The 14956-nt window shown below is 39.4% G+C and overlaps 1 protein-coding gene across 5 annotated transcripts in view; it reads left to right on the top strand.

The window, feature by feature from the left end:
- The window catches only part of Ocln (occludin), a 50959-nt gene extending 37960 nt beyond the window's left edge, over positions 1 to 12999 (top strand). For all 5 annotated transcript variants that reach the window (XM_074077342.1, XM_074077343.1, XM_074077339.1 and 2 more), the window contains exons 6-9: positions 2111 to 2326; positions 4638 to 4809; positions 7954 to 7995; positions 10238 to 12999. In XM_074077342.1, the coding sequence (XP_073933443.1) occupies positions 2111 to 2326; positions 4638 to 4809; positions 7954 to 7995; positions 10238 to 10339 (532 nt within the window). In that variant the 3' untranslated portion in view covers positions 10340 to 12999. The remainder of the gene's footprint in view (positions 1 to 2110; positions 2327 to 4637; positions 4810 to 7953; positions 7996 to 10237) is intronic.
- The last annotated feature ends 1957 nt before the right edge of the window (positions 13000 to 14956 follow it).

The following is a 14956-nucleotide window of genomic DNA, read 5'->3' as shown; positions in this document are numbered from 1 at the left end:
ACAAAGGCATGTGAGAGAATGAGGGTGAAATCAAAGGACAGGGTGACCTTCCAGGGGAGGCCAAGTGAGGCTGAGGATGCCTGTCTGTGAGTGAAAAGAGGTGTATTACCTCTTCTGGGTTGTACATATTTTGCCCTCATAGGACTTGTCTCTAAAAAGTAGGTTTGAAGGTTATTGAAGTCTCAATAATTCTTAATAATAGTTCTCACATAGTTCTTAATTTATAAAAGTTCTCTTGCTAAGCGTTTTGTTTTTAGCTTTCACACTAGATCAAGTATGTTACTGGGTAGTGTTTTAATGATTGCAGAGAGAGGTGGAGAACTTCCAAGGTAAACATTTGTAATGCTAATACCTAATATCATAAAATTATGGCAGGAGGCTGCCTTTGCTTCCCTCTACCCCATCTTCTAGTTTCGCTTGTCCTTTAACTCTCTCCCTTTTTAGTCCCTACCCCTCGAATAGTCCCACTGCATTAAGAAGGTTTTGTTTTGCTACTTCAAAGCAAGAAGCAGTCACTGGCAGTTTGTGTCTGAGACTTGTTAATCATTGACTCGTGGAGAAAGTCACACTTTTCCTCTATTAGAAGTAGCATTACCATAGTGCACAGAGTCACATTACCTGAATAAATTGGGAAAGCAGACATCAATACCACTGCCATCTGCAATTACACGCACATTCCCCAGAACCTTAGCAGTCCGCAAGGAAATAAGCGACTAGAAATGCAGGCGCCTGACCACAGTGAGAAACAAGTGGCTCTGGATCACCTAGAAAACAGTAATCCTGCTGGAAAAGCTCACGATTATGGCTCCTGGAAGTTAGGAGCAGAAGGAAGAAAAGAAAGCATCAGACATTTTTAATAGTTGATTTGAACAGCAAGACCAATACTTAGAAAGTCTGGCTCTTTTCTTTGGTCTTTTCATTCCTGCTCTTGCCCTTTTAGTACAAAGGAAAGTAAAACTGTGTTTCTGTTACTCAGAAGAATTTTGCACTTGTGCCAATTCGTGGTGCTTTATTCCCAAGCTAGCCTTTGTTTTCATGCTTATGGCAGGAACATTACACACAATTGAAAGTCTGATGCAACATGAAATAATTACATTAGAAAAAGTGTTATGATAACCCTCTATTCATTCTACATGGTTACAAGTTTAGCATAGTTAATTTTTAAAGACTGCTTACTGGGTGGGGTGCTGGTGGCTTACTCATATATATAATCCTAGCTACTCAGGAGGCAGAATTCCGGAGGATCTCAGTTTGAAGCCAGCCTGGGCAAATAGTTCCTAATATCCTATCTCGAAATACCCTTCACAAAAAAAGGCTGGTGGAGTGGCTCAAGGTATAGTCCCTGAGTTCAAGCCCCAGTACTGCCAAAAAAAAAAAAAAAGCTTAATGGTTTCTTTTTCTTTTTTTGGAGGGAGGAGGTTAAGACAGGGTCTCTCTATGAAGCCAGCTAGCCTTGACCTCGTGATCCTCCTGCCCAAGCCTCCTGAATGCTGGGATACATGTACCACCACACCTGGCACCATGCCTGGTTTTTAATGAAATCTTTAATTCAGTACAAAATAAAGCTTCTTAGTTTTTTAGTTTAGATGTTATTTTTAGTTTTTCAAAGTTTTATCTCTAAAAGAGAATCTATATCTGGTAGTATAAAACTATTATTACAGCATGCTTATCTCAGAGAGTTAGATAGGCTGTGTGTTCTTCCCCACGCAGCATTCCCTGGAACTGGAAGAACCTGTAGAAAAGAATCGTAATCATTATTTTCCTGACAGCCTTTTGTATAAGTCTGCACAGGGCAGATAAACACCTCTCATAGCTTAGCCTGAACTTCCTAAAAGGAAATCTGAGATCCATTTAGCTTAGAGGTTTAGAAATGGGCCCCTCAATCAGAGCTGTAAAGCTACTGGTGTGTATCGGAAGACTGAGCTGGTGCCAAACCAAATTCAGGAAACTGGGCCTCTGCTCAGTGTGGCGCATAGGAACTCCTCCAGTGACTGCCCCTGCGTGCTGATGTCACTTGGGGCTTGTAATCGCTGCTCTTTGTGGTTGCAGTGTGCTGTCAGAGGCCTGGTGTGCTCAGTGGTCACTCAACAATGACCTGTGTTTTTATTAGGGTGCCCGAAGTGGCCCACGAGCTTCCCCTGACTTCACCTGTGGACGACTTCAGGCAGTCTCATTACAGCATCAGTGGTAACTTAGAGATGCCTTCAAAAAGTGCTCCCATGAAGGGACGAGCAGGAATGTCAAAGAAAGCCGAGCAAGACCACTATGAGACGGACTACACGACGGGCGGCGAGTCCTGCGATGAGCTGGAAGAAGACTGGATCAGGTAGCACACTCTGGTTATCCATGTGGCCTGCCAGGTTTGCAGCTGTTGCCTCTGAAACTGGGCACATGGTGCCATTTCATTCTTCGCCAGCTAGGATAGGAGACAGCTTTTTGGATTGTGTCGTGTTTTTCTTTGGTCCCTTTTTAATGAAGACTTAAGTGGAAGTGAGCTGTTTGGCTCTCACTGTGTCATAACACATTTTCACATCCTCCACGCAGTGACTGTGAGCTCTGCCAGTCACCTAAGAAAAGCTTTTCAAATAAGTAAAATGCATGTATTGAGGAATTGGGTTAACTGATGATAAAATTCCCAGATCAGTGTGCGATGGCTTTTCTTTGGCAATTACCTTTAAGTTAAGCTTTCATGATAAGATCATTGTTTCTTTTAAAGTTCAAAGAATTCTGGGAAACAGTTTCATAAACAGTGGAGGTAACAGTTTAGTGTTCTGGCCAAGGCTGTGGCTAAGCTGCTCTGGGTCAACGGTGGCTTCTGGTTCATCATCACCAAATACACGTGGGTGTGATGGAAGCCTTTTCCTTGCCGAGTGTTGTGAGAATGACAACACACATCAGAGATACTAGTGGTATGAATGGTAGTTAATCAAAACATGGCTTCTCCAGGCTTCAGGAAGGGTGGTGAGACATGAGGAGTTTGAAGTCCCCTACTCACTCATGATTCTGATGCCTTATTTGCCTTCCCCATGTGAGGTTTTTGACCCTGGTTTAACCAAAAAACATTTGCCTAACTTGTAACATGGGAGATTTCACTAAAAATTTTGGTAAATCCAAATTTTTATTTCCCTTTTGATTAAATATTCCTTTCTATTAAATCTAAAGTTTGAAATTCCATATTACTATCAAGCTTCTTAGTCCTGTAAAACAATTCAGTGTTATCTCAGTGGGTGGTCTGTCAATAGCGCCATCTCCATATGCAGGCAATGGCTGGTATATTCAGACACAAGTGTTTCTTCCTCATACTTAAATCAGCTACAGGCTTATTTCTACAATGAGCATATGTTTTCATATGTGTACTATTTTTTGGGGGGCTGGACATTGAACCCAGGGTGTTGCACAGGTTAAGCATGCACGCTAGCACCAAGCTACACCTGTAACCACTGTGCGTACATTTTTAATGTCTACTTCCATAATGAGAGGAAAAAATAAGCCAAGTTTTTCCACCTAGCAAAAACAAGACCAAAAGTAAATAAGACCGTCTGAAGACTGTAGGTGGTAGGAAACAGCCACTCCCAGCCAGCTGCTCTGCACCACAGTGATCAAAACAGGCTTTGTGTTCCAGAATTCATTGTAATACTTTAAACCAAGCGTCCCATTATCATATGGGATTCTATATTGAGAATAAATGCATTCCCACCACTTGAACCTAAACTTCATAAATGATATTCAACATCATTTATAAAAATGATGAGAGATAGTTTTAAAAAAACCATGAGTAGTAATATAAAAAGATAAAAAGTGGTTTATCATTTTTTTTGTTTGTTTGTGGTTCTGGGCTCAAACCCAGCACCTTGTGCATGCTAGGCAAATGCTGTACCATTGAGCTATATTTCCATCCTTGGTTTTTTTGAGACAGAATCTCACTATGAAGCCCAGGTTGGCCTCAAACTCAAGATTTTCCTGCCTCAGCCTCCTGGGTGCTGGGATTACAGGCATGAACCATCACTCCTGCCACAGTGTAATTTTTTTTTTTTAACTTTTTGTGGTACTTGGAATTGAACCCACTGCCTCACTCATGTTAGGCAAGCACTCTACCAGTCCAGTCCTTTTGTTTGTATTTTATTTTGAGGTAGGGTCTCACTAACTTTCCCCAGTCTAGCCTTGAACTCGTGATCCTCCTGCCTCCATCCACCTTCTTGGTAGCTGGGATTCTAGGCATGTGTCACCATGCCCAGCTAATCATTCTTTTTTTTTTTTTTTTTCTTTTAACAAGGCTTTGCCCTTTCCAGGCAGGTATTCTGCCACTTGAGCCATTCCACCAGACTTTTTTTGTGTTGGGTATTTTTGAGGTAAGGTTTCACTTTTTTTTTTTTTTTTTGCCTGAGTTGGCCTCAAACCTCTATCCTCTTGATTTCTGTCTCTCTAGTATCTAGGATTATAGACATAAGCCATCGGTGCCTGGCCCAGCCAATAATTCTTAATAGAAAGTTTTTGTATCCCACTTTCCTCTCCACATACAAAACAGAAAACAAAAGTATGTGTTTCTGCATGTCCTACCAGCTTTACTATCTTTGAGGAAGAATTAATTTTATGACTGTAAGGATATATATGTAGTCACTTTCTCTCTCAATCTGTAGGGGATACCCACCTATCACCTCCGATCACCAAAGACAACTCTACAAGAGAAATTTTGACACTGGCCTCCAGGAATACAAGAGCTTACAAACAGAACTTGATGAGGTCAATAAAGAACTCTCTCGTCTAGATAAAGAACTGGATGACTACAGAGAAGAAAGTGAAGAGTACATGGTAAATTCAAACTGCTGTTCATACTTATCACATAGAATTTGACCTCTAATCTATGGAGGTACAGCATCCTTTGTACTAGAACTGCTAGAAATTTAGTTTAGTTTGTTTTTTGGCAGTATTAGGGTTTGAACTCAGGGCCTCATCTTGCTAGGCAGGCACTCTACCTCTTGAGCCAGTTCTTCAGTTTTGGATGAAAGTGTTTTTCAAATTATAGACTGTACTAATGTAGATAAGAATTACAAAGCAATGATCTGTCTCTATACATACTACTCTTCCTATTTAAAAGAAAATAGCTTTATTATTTTTTCTATTTAGAAGAACAACTCATTCTTTCTGTAAAAATCTCAATACAGTTTTGTTTTTTGTTTGTTTTTGGAGTACTGGGGTTTGAACTCAGGACTTACACCTTGAGCCACTCCACCACCCGTTTTTTTGTGATGGGTTTTTTTCCAGATATGGTCTCGAGAACTATTTGCCCGGGCTAGCCTCAAACCTTGATCCTCCTGAGTAGGATTACAGGCATGAGCCACTCACACTGGCTCTCAACAGAGATTTATATACAGAAAAAGTATGTCACTTTAAATTCTACTACCAAAAAATCCTCGTCACCTAAATACGAGTTAGAACATTCTCCCCATGCAAGAGTGCACATAGTTTCCTCAACAAGGAATTATCTTACTTTTTTCTTTTTTTTTTTTTTTAACATCCTTCCTCCTTTTTCACTCAACAATATTTTTTGGTTACCTGTTTTTCTTTGTGGTCACCGGGCTAGGGTAGTATTTGTCCATGTAAAGTTACTTTTGGAGGGGGTTCCTATGGGTTGCACTCAGGGCTTCACACTTGTGAGGCGGGCACTCTACCATTTAAGCCATGCCTCTAGTCCTTTTTAGCTCTGGTTATTTTTAAGATAGGGTCTTACTTTTTGCCCAGGCCAACCTGGACTATGATTCTATTTTATGACAACCAGACAACACCATGTCCAGTCTTTTTCCATTGAGATGGAGTCTTGCAAACTTTTTTTGCTCAGACTGGCCTGAAAATGTGATCCTCCTGATCTCAATCTTCCCTGTAGCTTGGGATGACAGGCACACACCACCATGCCCAGCTATTGGTTAAGATGGGTCTCACCAACTTTGTACAGGTCTGGCCTTGAACTGCAATCCTTATAAACTCAACCTCTGAAATAGCTAGGATTGCAGGCACAAGCCAATGGTCCTTGGTTATGTGACAACCATTCTGGGAAATATTTGTGTGGGTTTTTTTTGTTCGTTTGGTAATCCTGGGGTTTGCTCTACTGCTTTTAGCCATGCCTCTAACATTTTTAAAATCTACCCTTTTCATGCTTTGTTTTGTGTACATTCTAAAATTTTTACAGATATGTGACCCTTTAAAGAGAGCTTAGTATCTTTTTACCAAATGTTTATTTCTTGTTGACTTATTTAATCAATCATTGATGTAAGTATGAACCGACTTATGAGTGTCTATTATACTTTGAGTTATATTTCAATACTACTGAAATTGTTCTAGCTTTTTTTTTTTCCCTCTGATCTGTGCCTCCAGCCCTCACATTGTTCTAGCTTTGACTGTCTCCCATGTTCCTTTAAAATGCCTTCATCTCAGGACTGGAGGTTCAAGTGGTAGGGCACTTACCTATATACACAAATACCTACATGTATACACAAATAAATGTGTGTGTGTAAAAATAGATATACCATTTTCAATTTTACGGTTCTCCTCTAATTAAGAGTATAATCCTCTGTGAAGAGGCATTCAAGTATGTCTTCCCTACCCAGTCGTACCTGTAAGACACTGACAAGCTTTTAGGTTTTGTGCTTTTGTCTGCTCATCCAGCTAAAACATGCCAGAATGCAGACTTGTTAATCAGAGAGTAAAGTGCATTTGAGCTTTTGTCACAGACTGCCCTCCAGGATTATACTAACTGCATTCCCCCAGAAATGCACTAGAGGGTTCATTTTACCCACCTGTCACTAGTGCCTGAAAACTGTTTCAAATGTTAGTAGGGTAAACTTTTTCCACAACTGTGTATGTTTATTGGTACTGCATATTCATTTTATTAAATACTTTTTGCAGTTTTCCAAGAGGTGATCTGCTTTTTCAGTTTTGAAGTATTTGCTTGTTACAGTTCTTGAGTTAGCTATTGTTTTAGGTTCCTATATGGTGTTCTCATAAAGCTTTCTCAATTTAATTAACATTGTCGATCACGTATTGTTTCTTTGATAAAGTGGAAGTTCTGAAGTTAGAAAGATATACAATTTTGTGTCCCTCTCCCCAGCGAGCTTGTATTGTAAGAGAAACTGACGTGAACCTGAGAGCATGTGGCTGATGCTGATACTACGTGTGGAAGGCACTGGCTAACTTAAATGCTCAGAGAAGGAGCTTTCAGTTCTGCTGAGGCCTGGAGAGTTTAGGAGGCTCACGGAGTGGTGACTGCTTAGAATTCTCCAGCTAGGATGGAGTGGTGGGCAGGATTACGTCCATAAGGAAATCTTGTCGTAGTAACATGCCTGATTTTTTAAAGGAATTGCTATTGGTTATTGGTGGGCGCTCCCACAGGGAAGACAAGGTGAGTGGAGAAGTTGATGGGGAGCGCTGATCTGTTTTATAGTGGGGCATAGCCAGATCACATCTTACTTTACAAGAGACTGTTCTTTTCTTTTTTTTGGCATTACTGAAGTTTGAACTCAGGGCCTCATGCCTGCTCTGCAGGCACTCTTCCATTTGAGCCACTCTACCAGCCCTACAAAAGACTTTTCTTTTGTCATCATGGCACATCTGCTGGCCTGGGAAAGAGATGAGAAATTTGTGAAGGGTTTTTTTTCAGATAGGGTCTGGTGAACTATTTACCCAGGCTAGCTTCAAATCACAGTTCTCCTGAACTCTGCCTCCTGAAGCTAGGATTATAGGCGTGAGCCACCGCACCTGGCTCAGTGATGTCTCTTTACTGGATTCCTTGAGGTCTTTGGCTGACCATAGAGTTTTAAGAGCTTTTAAGTCTTGATCACGTTAATGCCCTGTATTTTTATCATAAGCTGTCTTTTTTAGCTTCAGATGGTAACACCAAGAATGTTATTTTTGAGAGAAAATGCCACGCTAAACCCATTCTCTTGTGTTTCTCTTTAATAGGCTGCTGCTGATGAATACAATAGACTGAAGCAAGTTAAGAGAGTAAGTATGCCGGATGGTAAGATTCTTCTGGGAAGGACTTTTCTATTGTGAGATTTTCATTTAACCTTTAGGTTGACTGGGAGTACCTTATTTGCACACATGCACAGGCCTGTAATTTCAATATGAACGCGATAGTAGAAATTAGAACTTTATTTTCAGCTACAGTCTACACTAATTTATAAAAAACGTGTTTTGCAGGGGGTATTGGGGCTTGAACTCTGGGCTGGGCAGGAACTCTATCACTTGAGCCATGCCTCCAGCCTTTTTTGCTTTGCATAAATAGGTCTCATATTTATGCCTGTGCTGGCCTGGAATCAGATCCTCCTATTCACACTTCTGACATGGATGTAGTTAGTATGACAGGCACATGCCACTGCACCCAGCTTTTATTGGTTGAGATGGGATCTCACTAACTTTTTGCCTGAGCTGGCCTCGAACCATGACCCTTCTGGTCTCTGCCTCCTGAGTAGCTTGGATTATAGGCATGAGCTACTGCACTCAGCCTGAAAACTTTTTCTTAAGTATACATACAGATAAGTGTACAACTTGATACATTTTCACCACGCACCTCTACATCTGGCACCCAGATCAAGAAATACATTTCCCAGTGCACTTGACAAATCCCCTTCCCTTCCAGTTCCTCACACTCCCCCTAACATCATAAATTAGTTTTGCCTATAATTAACCTTATATAAGTGGAATCATACTGTAAATATTTTGTGTGTGATTTCTTTTGCGCAGTATATTTTTGGCAGTGCTGGGGTTTAAACTCAGGGCCTTAGACCTGTTAGGCAGGTGCTCTACCACTTTAGTCACCCTGCCAGCCTTTTTTTTTTTTATATTGGGTGGTTTTTGAGACAGGGTTTTTTTTTTTTTTTTTTTTTTTCGTGGTGGTACTGGGGTTTGAACTTAGAACCTCACATGTGCTGGGCAGGCACTCTACCTCTTCAGCCATTCTCCCAGTCCTGAGACAGGGTTTTGAGAACTATTTGCCCAGGCTTGCTTTGAACGATGATCCTCCTGATCTCTGCCTCCCAAGTAGCTAGGATTACAGGTGTGAGTCACTAGCACCAGCCTCTTTTGCTCAGTATTATTTTTGTAAGATTCATGCATGTTTTGGCCAGTAGTTGTGGTTCATTTACTTTTATTACCGTGCAGTATTTTGTCTTTAACTAAGACATAACTTATTCACCTATGCTTATGGCTTTTTTTTGGCAGTACTGGGGTTTGAGTTCAGGGCCTTATGCAGGTGCTCTTACTGCTTGAGTCACTCCACCAGCCCTTTTTTATGTTGGGTATTTTCGAGATAGGGGCTTGAGAACTATTTGCCTTGGTTGGCTGTGAGCCACCCAGTTCATGGACATTTGGTTCCTCAATTTTTGGCTTTTCAAATAATGCAGCATCAAGTATTTTTGTAAATGTGCACACATTCGATAGGTGTGTGCTTAGGAAAGAAACTGCAGGACCATTGAGCATGTGTACATACAGCCTAGGTTGACCCCTTCAGATGGCTTTCCAGAGTGAGCAATGCAGACTCCTGTTGCTCTCTGTCCTTGGCATTATCAAGCATTATTGACTTAAAGCATTTGTTGTTTTAAAAACTTCATATTAAAATTTTTGTAAATTACAAAGCATCAAAGCAGTAGCTGGGCACAGTTGTTCATGACTGTAATTCCAGCTACTTGGGATGGAGAAGTAGAAGGATGACAGTCCAAGGCCAGCCTGGGCAAAAGCATGAGTCCCTACCTGAGAAACAAACTAAAAGAAAGTAAAAGGAGTGGAGGTGTGGCTCAAGTGGTTGAATTCCTTAGTGAACTCTAGGCCCATAGTTCAATCCCCAGAACCACCAAAAAAAAAAAAGGTAAATAGTAAAACATCCTGTCTGTCTTAATCCCCTGTTCACAGTTTCCCTGTCCCTAGCTGACTGATACAACAAGTTTCTTGTTTTACTGATTTTTTTTTTTAAGATGATGAGTTAACAAAAAACCCAGTAACTTTTCTTGGCAATTTAATAATTTTTAGAAATCAGTATGTCTTTAGTAAAATTCAAGCTAGAATATCTGATTGAGTCCAGAGAACCAGCTGCCTATGTGGTTAGTGATACTACCAAAAACCTTACGTGTATTTATTTAACACGAAGCAATTCTGTATGACTAATATTCCATTTGTTATTCACCTCTGCTTTCTCAGCAGACCTTCTTTTCATTTGTTGAATTTACGTGATTCATTTTCTCCCTTGTAGTCTGCAGATTATAAAAATAAGAAGAATTATTGCAAGCAGCTGAAGAGCAAATTGTCACACATCAAGAAGATGGTTGGAGACTATGACAGACGGAAAACATAGAAAGCTGATGGCACACTGCTGGACTATTTAGGGAGTACCTTTCTGAAGTCTCAGAAGGCACACTGACTTTGGACTCCCACCTGGGAAGCCAAACCTTTGTGATCATTACGAGGTTTTGGTAGCTTTAATATCATCAGTTTCATATCATCAGTATTTTGAAGCATTTTATAAGTAGCTTTTGATAATCAACTGGGTTGAACACTCCAATTACGGATTTTATTGTTTAGACACTGGTTCTTGTATTAACAATGAAATGCTGTTGTAAGTTTTTAAACAATATAGGAAGGTCTGGGTGTTGACCATGCTGTGAACTTTCAGACAGTGATGTTGGCTTTTTTTGTTGTTGTTGGTGGTTTTTTTGGAGGCACTGGGTTTGAACTCAAGGCTTCATGCTTGCTAGGCAGGTGCTCTACTACTTGAGCCACTCTGCCAGCCAGACAGTGATGTCAGGACACCGTTAGGTGGTCTCATTTAATCCTCTCCACAGGTAACTTTATAATCATTTCTTTTCAGATAAGGAAACTGGGTCCCTGCAGTGAAGTCTCCAAAGTGAAACTGCATGTTTCTCAGCTTGCAGTTTTGGTTAAGTCTGTTTTATTATTCCACTAACTATAAAGCCCTGCCTTTTATATTTAGCTATTGTGTAGTACCGTGTTCTACCAAACTACCAATGGATTTTTTTTTTCTGTTATGTAAATGGTTAAAGAGGGGTGTTTTCTTTTTTGCCTCATGTTTTCCTAATAATAAAGTTCATGTAAAATTAATAAATGTGTGAATTTTAAAGATTGTAAATATGCATTACTTTTTAAAAATCAACATTTAAACCTGTGGTTAGAATTTTGTGTATTTTTAAATACTTTTTATCTTTTATGGTTTACCTATATTTTTTATAACCAACTGGACCTTTTCACTATATCAGAGAAATTATGTTTATAATTATGGCTTGAATTATATCTCACAGGAATATTCAAGTTCCATACTTATTTCATAAGGTATTAAACCTGGAATTGTCTTTCTAGAATAGACCTGTTTGACATCATTTTTGCTGTTAATGCCAAGCTGTGGAAACTACACTCAGGCATTGTCTCTGGTGTTTGAAATTTAGGGTGCTGTGCTAGTTGGTAATTTCCCAGCCCTTTGGTGTCTGGAACTATTAGAACACCAAATTATTCAAGTAGAGTCCTTAATCTCTCATTGCTCTTTTTAAAAATAATTTAAATTCTTGGGCAGGAGTTGTAGCTCAAGTGGTAGAGCTGCTGCCTGGCAAGCATAAGGCCCTGAGTTCAAACCCCAGTACCTCCAAAAAAGAAGAAAATTCTTGTTAGTAAAGTAAAATTAGTTAATACTGTGCTAACCAAGGTGTTTATCTTTATCCATCTCAAATTTTTTTTCTGGAAATCTTTTGAAGAATAATCTGTAGTATGCAATTCAGACACTGAAGTACATAATTTTCTACATAAAATTTCAAATTATTTCCAAAGGTAAACTTTTAAATAATGTTTCCATGTAACATTGATTCATTTCTTCAAATTGAAGAAATTTTTAATTTTCTACATACTGCACATAATGCAAAAGGTATTTTCATGGCTTTTGGCCTCACCTCAAATGGGATCTCTTGAGCACTTCCACCAATTTTTATGTGTTAAATTTTTAAGTCTTTGTTCTTGAAAGTCTTCTACTTTTTTCTTTTAAGATAGGTTTTCAATATGTAGCCTGGTCTAAAACTTGTGATCCTCCAGCCTCAGGAGTGCTGGGATTAGAGATGTTCTCTACCACACCCAGCATATACTTAGTTATGAAGGCAGATCTACCAGTGTTCTCACAAATACTTCACTAAATGCAGAAAAAGAAATAAGAAGAGTTGTAAAATTATGAAATTTTGTAATATTGTAAAATTGTGGCATAATATTTGACTTTGAAATAAAAAAATAAATTTTCAAATGTGGTATTTACCACTTCAGGAAGCCACGATCTGGGTTTTCTTTTGGTGCCGGCGTTGACTAGTTCAAAGTTACTTTGAGGTGGCTATAACTCAGGCAGCTTCCTTGTCTGGAAAATGAGAGGTTTAGGTTAAATTTCAAAGGTCTCTTCCATTCTGACCTTCTGTGGTTCTTATGTCTGCCTTCTGCTTTCTGCTAATTAACTCTTGTTCTAAGAAATTGCTTGTGAAAACAGCCATCTTATAAGAGTTCTCTGTATAGAGTAATACCCTATATGTGTGCTTATTGTATTAAAAATAGGGAGAATCAATGTTTTCATTTCATTTTTGAAAAATTTAAAGAAATACAGATTATAAACTACATGGACTCACAACCCAAAAATAACAGGTGATAATTTTTTGTCTTATGTGTTTTATATTGTTTTGAAATAAAGCCTAGTATTTATAGTTAATACTATATATGCACACACATAAAATCTCAGTCTTCACAACAATCTTTTAACATATAACCAGTCTCATTTTATAGATAAGAAAACCAATAATTTGATGCCTTAACTGGCCCATTGTTACACACTAGCAAGTCATAAAATACAAATGGAATGTTGCTCAGTTGGATTGCTAAATTCTATGCTGTCATTCTGGATTGACTTTGTTAATTAATGGATTGGCTAATGTAGCATTTCTGTGTCTGATGTTAATAAAGCATCCTATTTTGAATGTACCTGAACTCCTTTTAACTAACATAAAATGGTTCATCTGATGGATCAGTGAAGACCTAAATGGGCATGCTCAGGTAGAGTGATCCAGGGACTCTGGCTTCAGTTGGGGTGTGGGAGTTCCTCCAACAAAGTCATGCTCCCTACCTTAGTGTCAGGGTGGAAATGTCTTGTCTGGATTTTTTCAAAGTCTCACCTGAAGGAACCAGAATTCATACTTGATCTGCTGCTCATGACTCTACTACCCTATCCCATGCTATCAGTTTTCTGAAAGGACAAACTACAAAGGGGACTACAATATCCCTCATGTGTTTTGTGTTTTTGAGACAGGGTCTTGCTATGAAGCTCAGGTTGGCTGCAAACTTGCAGTCCTCCTCCTGCCTCACACTCTTGAGTGCTGGGATTGCAGGTGTGTGCCACCACACCTGGCTATCCTCGTGTGTTTTATATTGTTAACATTTCTTCTAATGGGAGGAAACATGCATAAAAACCTAAATAATCTGGATATGTTTTAGATAATACTGTGTTAGTAAATTGTAATAATGCCCCTTTGGAATTAGAAAAAGAAGATGGATATAGATCCAGAATGTCTGTATATGACTACACCAAAATGTGGTAGGCCACCCCTCAAAAAAAAATTTCCAGTTGTTTCTACAGAATCATCTTGCTGTTGCCTGTATATGTTATATGATCCTTTTTTATTTTTATTTATTTTTTTGCAGTTCTGGGTCTCCTACTTGCTAAGCAGGCACTCCTCTACACTTGAGCCACTCCTTCAGCTGAGTTTGTATTGGGTATTTTCGAGATAGGGGCTCACAAACTATTTGCTTAGGCTGGCTTTGAACTGCATTCCTCCTGATCTCTTGCCTCCTGAGTACTTAGGATTATAGGTGTGAGCCACCAGCCACAGTACTTTTTTTTGGACAGTACTGGGGTTTGAACTTAGGTTTGAACTCTTAGTTTACTTGAACTATTTGCCCAGGCTGGCTTCAAACTGCAATCCTCCTGATCTCTGCCTCCTGAGCAGATTATAGCATAAGCCACCAGAGCCTAGTTTACAATCCTATTCTTGCTTTCCTCTCCAACAGTTACTTGAAACTTAGAAAATTACTTAACTTTTCTGTACCTTAGCTTTTTGTATCTGTAAAAGATATTTGTGTTCAATCCTATTTGCTTGGTCTGTGTTGGGTATAGTTTTAAATTCTTTAAATCTAGGCAGATAATGCATTAGACTTGACATTATGACTATTTGTAGATGTTGAATAAATGCTTTGGAGGCTAGAACAAATACAGTGTCCACATCAAGATCATTATTTCATACTGTCACAGTCAGCTTTGCGTGTGTGTGTGTGTGTTGCTGGCCTTAACATGTTTTGAATTGGGTCTTGGTTATGCCCAAGCTGACTTGGACCTCAATTCTTTTATTTATTTATACTTCCCACATAGCTGGAATGACTGGCATGCACCACCACACCCAGCTTTTATTGGCTGAGATGGGGTCTCGCTGTTTGCCAGGGCTGATCTCAAAACATGATCCTCCTAATCACCACCTCCCAAGTAGCTAGAACTATTGGTGTGAGACACTGTACCTGGCCTATTTTTGAGGCAGTGTCTCACTATGTAGCCCAGTCTAGCCTTGAACTTGAGATCCTCCTGCCTCAGCTTCCGTGTATCTGGGAATTATAAGTGACCACCATTGTACCTAGAAAATGGTGGGTTTTGTTGTTTTTTTCCCGTGCTGGGCAAAAAAAATCACCTATATCCCCAGACCTGGAAGTTTTTTAAGTGAGTGATTCCCTGGAATAGTTTTCATCTAAACAGTCCACCTCTCCCTGTCTTTCATGTTAAGTATTTTTTTGTGTTTCAGTTAGATTCCACTGTTTGGATTGTATGTGATTTCCCAACTCTGGATTATGTCCAGCCATCATGGGCACAGAACAGATTCTTCCATCCTGTATTGTT

Source organism: Castor canadensis, chromosome 6, assembly GCF_047511655.1.
Source record: "Castor canadensis chromosome 6, mCasCan1.hap1v2, whole genome shotgun sequence".
Lineage (NCBI taxonomy): Eukaryota > Metazoa > Chordata > Mammalia > Rodentia > Castoridae > Castor > Castor canadensis.
The sequence above is the reverse complement of the archived record's forward strand: the minus strand, read 5'-3'. Positions and strand labels throughout refer to the sequence as shown.